Source organism: Pan paniscus, chromosome 21 (assembly GCF_029289425.2).
Source record: "Pan paniscus chromosome 21, NHGRI_mPanPan1-v2.0_pri, whole genome shotgun sequence".
In the NCBI taxonomy this organism is placed as follows: domain Eukaryota; kingdom Metazoa; phylum Chordata; class Mammalia; order Primates; family Hominidae; genus Pan; species Pan paniscus.
The window spans coordinates 37,293,563-37,305,047 of NC_073270.2; the positions used below are offsets into that span (position 1 = coordinate 37,293,563).

Sequence of the window (11,485 nt, forward strand, 5' to 3'; positions counted from 1 at the left end):
CAGGAGAATGGCGTGAACCCAGGAGGCAGAGCTTGCAGTGAGCTGAGATCGCACCACTGCACTCCAGCCTGGGCGACAGAGCGAGACTGCATCTCAAAAAAAAAAAAAAAAAAAGAAAAGAAAAGAAAAACATTAGCCAGGCGTGGTGGCGGGCACCTGTAGTCCCAGCTACTCAGGAGGCTGAGGCAGGAGAATGTCATGAACCCGGGAGGCGGAGGTTGCAGTGAGCCGAGACCGTGCCATTGCACTCCAGCCTGGGGGACAGAGCGAGACTCTGTCTCAAAAAACAAAAAACAAAAACAAAAACAAAAAAAGACCGGGCACGGTGACTCACGCCTGCAAGTGTAGCATTTTTGGGAAGTGGAAAAGGGCGGATCACCTGAGGTCAGGAGTTCGAGACCAGCCTGGCTAATGTGGCGAAATCCCATCTCTACTAAAAATACAAAAATTAGCCGGGTGTGGTGGTGGGCAGCTGTAATCCCAGCTACTCGCGAGGCTGAGGCAGGAGAATTGCTTGAATCTGGGAGGTAGAGGTTGCAGTGAGCGGAGATCGTGCCATTGCACTCTAGCCTGGGTGACAGAGCGAGATTCCGTCTCACAAAAAAAAAAAAAAAGTGTGTAGAAGGATATGCATAGGTTTTATACAAATACTATGTCATTTTATTTATTTTATGTATTTATATTTTGAGACAGGGTCTTGCTTTGTCACCCAGGCTGGAATGCAGCGGTGGCATCTTGGCTCACTGCAATCTCCACTTCTTGGGTTCATGAAATTCTCTTGCCTCAGCCTTCCAAGTAGCTGGGATTACAGGTGTGCACCACCACGCCCTGCTAATTTTTCTATTTTTAGTAGAGATGAGGTTTCACCATGTTGGCCAGATTGATCTCGAACTCCTGACCTCAGGTTATCCACCTGGCTTGGCCTTACAAACTGCTGGGATTACAGGTGAGCCACTGCACCTGGCCCTGAACTAATTTCTACAGCATAATTTTCTCTCTTATTTTTATTTTTTTGAATCAGAATCTCACTCTGTCGCCCAGGCTGGAGTGCAGTGGCTTGATCTTGGCTCTCTGCAATCTCCACCTCCTGGGTTCAAATGATTCTCCTGCCTCAGCCTCCCAGGTACTTGGGACTACAGGCGCCCACCACCACACCTGGCTAATTTTTGTATTTTTAGTAGAGACTGGGTTTTGCTATGTTGGCCAAGCTGGTTTCTCTGGAATTCATTGCAGTAAACAGAATTGCTGGATCAATTAATTCACAGTTGAAGGCCAGGCACTGTGGCTCACGCCTGTAATCCCAGTACTTTGGGAGGCTGAGGTGGAGAGATCACAAGGTCCGGAGTTTGAGACCAGCCTGGCCGACATAGTGAAACCCCGTCTCTACTAAAAAGACAAAAAATTTAGCCTGGTGTGGTGGCGGGCGCCTGTAATCCCAGCTACTTGGGAGGCTGAGGCAGAAGAATCGCTTGAACCCAGGAGGCGGAGGTTGCAGTGAACCAAGACTGTGCTATTGCACTCCAGCCTGGGTGACAGTCTGAGACTCTATCTCAAAAAAAAAAAAAAAATAAACAGTTGGTGATGGCCAGGCACGGTGGCTCATGCCTGTAATCCCAGCACTTTGGGAGGCCAAGGCGGGCGGATCACCTGAGGTCAGGAGTTTGAGACCACCCTAGGCAACATGGCAAAACCCCGTCTCCACTAAAAATACAAAAATTAGATGGGCGTGGTGGTGGGTGCCTGTAATCCCTGCCTGAGGCAGGAGAATGACTTGAACTCAGGAGGTGGTGGTTGCAGTGAGCTGAGATCGCGCCACTGCACTCCAGTCTGGGCAACAGAGCGAGACTCTGCCTCAAAAATAAATAAATAAAAATAAACACTTGGTGCTGAATTAATACTCCAATTTCCTCTGGTTGACTGTTGTTCTTCCAATTATTTGGCAATTCTTTTGAGCAGCAAACTATTCCCTCCCATCATTAATTTAGGATTGCTAAACAAGGCGTAGGGAGTTTAGAGAGTTTTGGTGTGTGTGGTAAGGGGATGAGGAGTCTGGCTAATTAATTGATGATGTCTCTCTCTTTTGAAGCTGGTCTCACTGATTGGTTTGGTTTTCCTGGTTTCCTGATGTGGAGGCAGAAGGCTCCTTTACTTTTCCCTCATCCCCCGAACTTCTGTGGGAAAACGGAATCTGCTGATAACTCAGTGAATTAATTGCTGCGGGGTAGTGCGGTGGAGGGGAGCAGGGAGGGACCATAATATCACCCTCCACTGGTGAGCACAGATTTTTACCCCTGCTAATGTTGTGTGGCTTTGGGTGACTAATCTGAGCTTCGGTTTCCCCACCTGTGGCATGTCCAGGACTCTGCAGTCAGACTGCCTGCTCTCAGCAGGAAGCGGTTGCATTACAACACTGTACTCTCCGTATAATAACACAACTATGGTTATGACTTAGGCGTCTTGTGGAGCCTCAGTTTCCTTTGTATAAAGAAACCAAAGCGCTCCTTTCTTTAGAGTTGTGAAAAAGACTACAGAAGTTGATCAAGCCGGGTGACAGAGTAAGACCCTGTATCATTATTATTTTATTTTGAGACAGAGTCTCACTCTGTCACCCAGGCTGGAGTGCAGTGGCATGATCTCGGCTCACTACAACCTCCGCCTCCTGGGTTCCAGCGAGTCTCCTGCCTCAGCCTCCTGAGTAGCTGGGGTATTACAGGTGCGCGCCACCACACCTGGCTAATTTTTCATTTTTAGTGCAGACGGGATTTCACCATGTTGGTCAGGCTGGTCTCGAACTCCTGACCTCGTGATCTGCCCACCACGGCCTCCCAAAGTGCTGGGATTACAGGCGTGAGCCACTGCGCCCGGCCCCCTGTATCCTTTTTTTTTTTTTTTTTTTTTTTGAGACGAGTCTCACTCTGTCGCCAGGCTGGAGTGCAGTGGTGCGATCTCGGCTCACTGCAACCTCCGCCTCCCAGGTTCAAGCAATTCTCCTGTCTCAGCCTCCCGAGTAGCTGGGATTACAGGCGAACGCTACCATGCCCGGCTAATTTTTGTATTTTTAGTAGAGATGGGGTTTCACCATATTGGTCAGGCTGGTCTCGAACTCCTGACCTCAGGCAATCCACCCGCCTCGGCCTTCCAAATTGTTGGGATTACAGGCGTGAGCCACCGCGCAGGCCTTCATTTTTTAAAATAAGAAATAAATGAAAAAAGATGATCAAGACAAACTCTTCATACAGTGCCCGGTGTACAAAGTAAGAAATTAATAATGGTCACGTTTGTGATTATTATTTAAATACCAAGCAGATATTAAATATTAGGGCTCAGAGAGGGCATGCGACCCGCCTGAATTCACTCAGCTGCAGAGCTGGAAAGAGAACTCAGGCCTTTTTCCCCACGCTGGAAGGGGTAGCTGGGGCGGAGAGGTGGGGGGAGCGGTGAAGAAACCCCAAGCGGCCCAAGCTGTGGGTCTGGGTTGGGAGACTCGCAGGTGTGGGGCGGGGAGGTAAGGTGACCCTTGCTCAGCGACCGCGCCCGCGAGAAACGCATTCCCAGGCCTCCCGCCCGGGGTCTGCAGGTGACGGGCTGGGGGTAGCAAGGGAACTGGCTAGCCCAGTTTGTCGTCTCCATGGCGACCGCCCGCGCGGCGCCAGCCTGACAGTCCGTCCGGGTTTTATGAATGGGTGACGTCACAGGCCTGGCGTCTAACGGTCTGAGCCGCTTGTTCAGACGCTGACACAGACCGGCCCGGGAAGGGAGGGGGGAGACTGTAGCTCCGCAGCTGCCGCGCCGTGGGAGGGAGACCCTGCTCTGAGGTCTTTGAGAAGAAAATTTAAAAAGCAGCCAAAAATGGGAAGAAACATTAAAAAATCACGAACTGTTGCAGGTTCTGGAAATTTTTGCAAGGGGCTGCAAATTCAAGGTGGAATCGAATGCAGCCTCACTCCACTGCGCTCTATCTAGCTCACTTCCCAGCCACCCAGCCCCAAACTTACTAGACTTTCCCGAATTAATTGCTCCCACCCGGGAGGGATCTGGGTAGGCCCTCCCGGTCTCAGGAACAGGAACAGCAACATTATCTAGGAATTGAGAAAGCCCAGGGGAGCAGATGTAAAGGAGCGCCCGCTTTAAATTTCGGTCCTGATATTTGTAGATCAGGGTCCGAGAAGCATCTTCCAAGAGGGTCCGGAAACCCAGGCTCTCTGGGCTATCCAGAGCCAGCCGCTTCTCCGTTCGGGCCTCAATTTCTCTCATCTGTGAAATGGAGCTGGAGAAGTGAGAAAGTGAATATGGGCAAAACTGATTCCTGAGGTCTTTTCATTATAAGGCAATGACTGCTTAGCTTCCTTGCCTCCTTCCAGAGGAGCCCAGTGCGGCCCTCGCCTGTACCCGCTGCCCTGCCCGGTGCCCTGCCACCGACCCACCCTTGCTGTTCTGAAACTCGGGTCGTCTTTCCACACTGCGAGCAGGCACTAGACGAGCAGGAGGCTGGACCTAGGAGCGCGCGTCACGCCCCCATGCCGCCCATTGGCTGCTTTTGAACGTTCTGAGCCCGCCCCTCCGGGGGCCGTGGCGTGTTTATAAAAGACCAGCTGTGGCTCCGCACTCTCATTCCACGTTCTTAACTGCTCTATTTTCCGTATCTGCTTCGGGTTTCCACCTCATTCTTTCGCTTTGCCCGTTCTGTTTCAGCCCGTCGCCAAGAATCATGAAAGTCGCCAGTGGCAGCACCGCCACCGCCGCCGCGGGCCCCAGCTGCGCGCTGAAGGCCGGCAAGACAGCGAGCGGCGCGGGCGAGGTGGTGCGCTGTCTGTCTGAGCAGAGCGTGGCCATCTCGCGCTGCGCCGGGGGCGCCGGGGCGCGCCTGCCTGCCCTGCTGGACGAGCAGCAGGTAAACGTGCTGCTCTACGACATGAACGGCTGTTACTCACGCCTCAAGGAGCTGGTGCCCACCCTGCCCCAGAACCGCAAGGTGAGCAAGGTGGAGATTCTCCAGCACGTCATCGACTACATCAGGGACCTGCAGTTAGAGCTGAACTCGGAATCCGAAGTTGGGACCCCCGGGGGCCGAGGGCTGCCGGTCCGGGCTCCGCTCAGCACCCTCAACGGCGAGATCAGCGCCCTGACGGCCGAGGTGAGATCCAGATCCGACCACTAGATCATCCTTATACCGACGGGGAAACGGAGGCCAGAGAGGGCGTGGGCGCTTGCACCACTTCTGTCCCATCCTTGCGGGTACCTGGCTATGCGGGGGTGCCTAAGGAGCCTGGAAAAAGCGCTCCACCGTCGTGCTTCCTGGGGAAGGGGGCGTTCGCTGCGCTCGGAGCGGCGTCCCTTCCAACCCGCCGGTCTCATTTCTTTTCGTTTTCACAGGCGGCATGCGTTCCTGCGGACGATCGCATCTTGTGTCGCTGAAGCGCCTCCCCCAGGGACCGGCGGACCCCAGCCATCCAGGGGGCAAGAGGAATTACGTGCTCTGTGGGTCTCCCCCAACGCGCCTCGCCGGATCTGGGGGAGAACAAAACCGATCGGCGGCCCCTGCGCCCTTAACTGCATCCAGTCTGGGGCTGAGGCACGGGCGAGGAGAGGGCGCTCCTCTCTGCACACCTACTAGTCACCAGAGACTTTAGGGGGTGGGATTCCACTCGTGTGTTTCTATTTTTTGAAAAGCAGACATTTTTAAAAATGGTCACGTTTGGTGCTTCTCAGATTTCTGAGGAAATTGCTTTGTATTGTATATTACAATGATCACCGACTGAGAATATTGTTTTACAATAGTTCTGTGGGGCTGTTTTTTTGTTATTAAACAAATAATTTAGATGGTGGTAAAGGTGTAGTGACTTCTTGGGTTGAGGGGGAGGGGCCTGGGCTGGGGGTTGACCCCTGACCCTCTTCACAGCTGGTTCTGGGAGGAGAATTGGAGGGCTACATCTGGATTGTTGCTCTTACCGGCCTGAATGAGTGTTTCCGGTGTCTTTAAAGTCTATTCTTCCCCCACCATCCCTGCCCATTTCCCTGCCCCCCAGTGTTATAAAACTAAATACTCTAGACCTCTGGGGTTTCTCAAAGTGATCATTGGGCCATCTGGATCACCTGGGGAGGTTGTTAAAATGCAGATGAACCTGCCAGGGCCCCCTCTGTATTGGGAGTATTGAGCAAGCCATTTAAGTTGGAGAACCTGGTCGCTGGACCACCCACTTCCTTGCCAAGATGTGGATAAAGTGAGACCCAGTGGAAAGGGACTTGCTTAGGGCCATAGCTTGTGAGAGGCAGTGATTCTATCACCCCATTCCCCAGTTGGAGGTGCCTCCCCCAACAGCCTACCTCTGGGTTCCAGTAGGCAGCCCTGGGGCTCCTGGCTCATCCAAGTGGGTGAGCAAGTTGGCAGGGCCAGGCTGGGCACAGCTGCCGGGACACCTGCTCTGGGTCCAGACTCGGCCTCCTTACTCTGGCCTGGCTCTGTCGGCACCTCAAACAAATCTCCCCCACCAACCCCAGGGCTCCTGCGTAGGATCTGAGGAGTGGACGAGTCTCATTACCCAGCTCCTGAGCAGGAAAAATATGTCATTGGCAAGGGTCTAAGAATCTTCCTGGGCATGTATGTGGATTTCTACTCAGGGGAGCATGTATGAGTGTCTACGCCTGTGTATGTAACAGGAGTAAGCTGATCTTCCCCCACTACTCCCACAGTGGGGATGGGCCAACTGTTCACATATAGGCTTGGGGGAGGGGGGTGTAAGTAGGAGTATGCTTGGGGGTGTGTGCAGAAGGGCAAATGAGAGCACATGTGTTCTGCAGATAAGTGTGGAACCTCCAGCTGTTTGGGCTTGTGTGTTCTGCCTAAATGCATTGTAGGCATCTCTGCATGGGTCTGGCATGATGGATGGGTTTGTGTGTCTGGGGGCCACAGAACCACACTGTGGGTTTCTGTGTGTATAACTGTTCTATAGATTGGTTGGCATTCCTGGGCCTCTGCGGGTCTGGAGTGAAGGTGGGGACAGCTGTGTTTGGGCAAACCCTTCCTCAAAAGTTCACGTGGCAACTCCCTGGGCTATCGTTAGGTCCTGGGGGCACCAACCCTCAAGGATTGCTGCCAGGTAAACCCCCCTGTATTACATATGGAGAAACTGAGTCCCAGGAATGACAAAGAACTTGTCCCAGACAGGTAAGGGCTATTAATATATTTTGTCAATAAACAATAGAATAAAATCGATAGCCCTTAGCACCAGAAGCCTGGCTCTGCTCAACTGAACCCTTTACAAAAACGATTTCATGGATTCCCTGTGGGGCTAAAGGCAAGACTGTGATCCCAGTTTTACAGCAGAAGGAACAAGCTCAGAGAGGGGATGAACAAAAAATCAAATGAAAGATGATGATTTGAGCACTAACATTAAGCCAGGTACACCCCCTCCACAGTTTATGGATTTTATCGAAGAACCCAGTACTTGCAGGCGAATTATGTTCTTTGCTACCCCCTCCCCACCGGCTGCTGTATTACAGTACTAACCTCACGGAATGTAGTAGAGAATAAAGTAAGTGTGTAAAACGTTTAGCACAGTGCTTGGCACAGAATGTTTCATAGTTATAAATTATCATTATTAATTGTCGCCTGTGAGTCCTTGGAGTGTCCTCGGAGGCACACGTGTGCACGCACTCCCTCCCACGTGTGGGCCCCCGCCTGCAAGCCCACCCACGGGGTCTGAGCGGGTTCCCCCTCGCGTACTCCGACATGCAGGGCCTTTTTCCAGGGGGAGGAAGGGGCTGCGGCGGGGGCCTGGGCCACCTCCCCCGCCATTCAGGCACACTCTGGATTCCACGTTTCCCTCTTTTCCCCTTTGGCCCAGACCCAGCCCATCTGGAGGCCGGCTCGGCGGCGGCCTGGGAGCGTTTCCATCAGCTGGGCCCGAGGAATGCGGAGCTATTTAACCTGAGCATCCCCAGGTGTACGGAGGCGCCTGGCTGTCTGGGGCCCGCAGTCTTTGGCACAGCCGCGCTAGACAAACAGCGCGCCGCCCCCGCCCTGCCCCTCCGCCCGCAGCTGCAGCCGGGCCTGGGAACCGGCGGGCGCCGGCGGCTTGCATAAGAGGCTCCGGGCCTCGCAGAGGGAGGGGGGACAGAGGCCACCGGTGTGTGTGCATGTAACACACAAAACCCTGCTCCTTTGGAAATCATTAACTCCTTAACCCCTCCTGGACAGGACGAAGCCAGGAGCTGGGGTGGAAGATGCCGAGAAACCCGAGGACCAAGTTTCTTGGGCATTGGACTCTGCCTTTCCGGGGCTGTACTGTTAATTTTATTTAAGAAATACAGAGAGCTTATTGTGTGCTGGGCACCATGCTAAACTCTTTACAATATCAATTCATTTAATCGTCAGAACTTTAACGAGGCCAGTGCTATCATCATATGCTCATTTTAATAAGAGCAACCACCACCACTACAACAAGAGTAATAGGCTAACATTTTAGTAGGGAGGCAGGTAGAACACAAGCCCAGAATCAACCTTGATGCTCATCACTTCACCTGTCAGAGCCTCTTTTCTTTTTTGGAAAACAGGCTTCAGAACCTGGGCTTCAAGGATTAATTGAACCAATGCACCTAAAAAGCATAGCACAGGCTCATGGTAGATACTTAGTGCATGTTGCAATAAAGTGTTTTGAGTGGATTGTCTCAACAGCCCTACCAGGTGTGGGCCTACTGGTATATTCACTTTTTTGGTTTTTTTGAGACAGAGTCTCCCTCTATTGCCCAGGCTGGGGTGCAGTGGCACCATGTTGGCTCACTGCAACCTCCACCTCCCAGGTTCAAGTGATCCTCCTGCCTCAGCCTCCCGAGTAGCTGGGATTACAGGCACGTGCCACCATGCCCAGCTAATTTTTGTATTTTTTTTGTAGAAAAGGGTTTTCACCATGTTGGCCAGGCTAGTCTCAAACTCTTGACCTGAAGGGATCTGCCCACCTCAGCTTCCCGAAGAGCTGGGATTACAGATGTAAGCCACCGTGCCCAGCCTGTGTTCACTTTTCAGATGAGAAAACGGAGGCATCAAAGAGGTGAGGTGACCCACCCAAGGCCACATTGCACATTACCTTAGAGGACTTTCCAGAAATCAGACTTGTCTAAATCAGGTTTATGAGGGGCCTCATGTTCCCACAGTATGTCCAGTTTATAAAGCCTTTCATCTTATTTCGAACTGAAATCATACCTGGTCATTATATGTATTTGTTTTAAAAGCATAACTCAGATAAATGCAAGAAATATACACATATCACAATTTTTGCAACCCATATTGGGGAATGTCTATTTTTTTTTTTAAGACAGTTTTCCTCGTCACCCAGGCTGGAGTGCAATGGGGCGATCTCGACTCACCGCAACCTCCGCTTCCCAGTTTCAAGCAATTCTTCTGCCTCAGCTTCCCAAGAAGCTGGGATTACAGGCATATGCCAACACGCCCAGCTAATTTTTGTATTTTTAGTAGAGACAGGGTTTCACCATGTTTGCCAGGCTGCTCTCAAACTCCTGACCTCAGGTGATCTACCCTCCTCAGCCTCCCAAAGTGCATGAGGCCACCGTGCCCGGCTCTTTTTTTTTTTTTTTTTTTTGAGACAGAGTCTCGCTCTGTCGCCCAGGCTGGAGTGCAGTGGCGTGATCTTGGCTCATTGCAACCTCCGCCTCCCGGGTTCAAGCAATTCTCATGCCTCAGCCTCCTGAGTAGCTGGGATTACAGACACGCACCACCACATCTGGCTAATTTTTATATATTTAGTAGAGACGGGGTTTCACCATGTTGCCCAGGCTGGTCTCGAACTCCTGACCTCAGGTGATCAGCCCTCCTCAACCTCCCAAAGTGCTGGGATTACAGGCGTGAGCCACCACACCCGACCCATGCCAGTCACTCTTATTGAGCACCAGGAACTGCCAGCCAGAGAGAGCTCCCTGCTGCCCAGTGTCACACACAGCAGGGCTTCCTGGTGGCAGGCAGGTCTCACATCCCAGCATGGCTGCCGGAAAGAAAGGAGGTGAGTCACAGGGCCAGGCCAGGAGCTGGGCGAGGCTGGGGCCAGGGTCCAGGCGGGCGCCACTTTCCAGGAAAGGGAAGGGAAGAGGAAACCAGAAGGCCAGGAGGAGCACAGGGAGGGGCGAGGGTGCCCTTATCTCCCTGGACCTGCCCTGGCTGGTGCTGCTTCCTGCTGCAACTCTTGCAAAACCTCGTTCCCAACGCTGTCCTCAAGCAGGGTGCCCCAGGCCAGTACAGGTTGCATCAAGGCCTTGTGCAAGGGGGGTTAAAGGGAGGACAGTGGCTGGGAGCAAAGGCAGGGCAAGAGGCAAGGCAAATGCGGGTTCTAGGCCCAGTGCCACTTCTGGTTGGGCACCTGCTTCACCTCCTGGGCTCTTAGGATCCCCAGCATTTTTTTTTTTTGAGACGGAGTCTCACTCTGTTGCCAACCTCTGCCTCCTGGGTTCAAGCAATTCTCCTGCCTCAGCCTCTCCAGTAGCTGAGTCTACCGGTGTGTGCCACGACGCCCAGCAATTTTTGTATTTTTAGTAGAGACAGGGTTTCTACATGTTGGCCAGGTTGGTCTCGAACTACTGACCTCAGGTGATCCACCTGCCTTGGCCTCCCAAATTGTTGGGATTACAGGTGTGAGCCACTGCACCCTGCCATCCCCAGCATTTTTTTTTTTTTGAGACAGAGTCTCCCTCTCTTGCTAGCCTGGAGTGCAGTGGCAGGAGCTCAGCTCACTGCAACCTGTGTCTCCCAGGTTCAAGTGATTCTCCTGCCTCACCCTCCCAAGTAGCTGGGGTTATAGGCACTTGCCACCACGCCCAGCTAATTTTTGTGTTTTTAGTAGAGACGGGGTTTCACCGTGTTGGCCAGGTTGGTCTCGACCTTCTGACCTCGTGGTCTGCCCGCCTTGGCCTCCCAAAGTGCTGGGATTACAGGTGTGAGCCACCACGCCCAGCCTCATTCCCAGCTTTTAAATGGGTGTTATACTCACCGTTTTGAGGTTTCAGTGATATCATCCCAAACCTTTGCACTCCTCAAGCCTCAGGCTAGGCCATTGTACTTCTACCTGTGAAACTAGCCCCAACTGGTTCTTTCCACAAATACTTTATAAAGCTTCTACAATATACTAGGAACCGGGCCCCAGGAGTTAACAATTCAGATACAAATTCTTGCAGTCTTGGAACTTACATTCTTAGTGGGAGACACGCAGTAGATAAATATGCAGATGTGTAATCAGAGGTGCATTTACCTGGAAATTACTTAAGCTTAAACTTCAAGCCTCCTCACATGGAAAGAGTATCAGCCATATGTTAGCATGATTTCTGTATGTTTTGCAAGATTTGCAAAATGTTGTATTCTTTTCCTTAGAAGCTGCACAAACCTAGAGCCTCTTCTTTATATATAGACGAGACCGAGCAGGGCCCAAGCTTGAAGGCATAGCTGCAGAAGACAAAGAATCGTGTCTGTGGGTGCTGTTCGTTG

The 11,485-nt window shown here is 52.2% G+C and overlaps 1 protein-coding gene across 1 annotated transcript; it reads left to right on the forward strand.

The window, feature by feature from the left end:
- Nucleotides 1-2,882: 2,882 nt before the first annotated feature.
- ID1 (inhibitor of DNA binding 1) lies at nt 2,883-5,830 on the forward strand. Its single transcript, XM_003833403.6, has 2 exons — nt 2,883-5,134; nt 5,374-5,830. The coding sequence occupies exons 1-2, from the start codon at nt 4,709-4,711 to the stop codon at nt 5,413-5,415; spliced, it is 468 nt and encodes a 155-aa protein (XP_003833451.2). The 5' UTR covers nt 2,883-4,708; the 3' UTR covers nt 5,416-5,830.
- Nucleotides 5,831-11,485: the final 5,655 nt, after the last annotated feature.

Coding starts and splice junctions, on each gene's coding strand:
- ID1 (XM_003833403.6), top strand. CDS start 4,709: ATGAAAGTCGCCAGTGGCAGCACCGCCACCGCCGCCGCGGGCCCCAGC. Junction 5,135..5,373: donor TCAGCGCCCTGACGGCCGAG/GTGAGATCCAGA, acceptor TCGTTTTCACAG/GCGGCATGCGTTCCTGCGGA.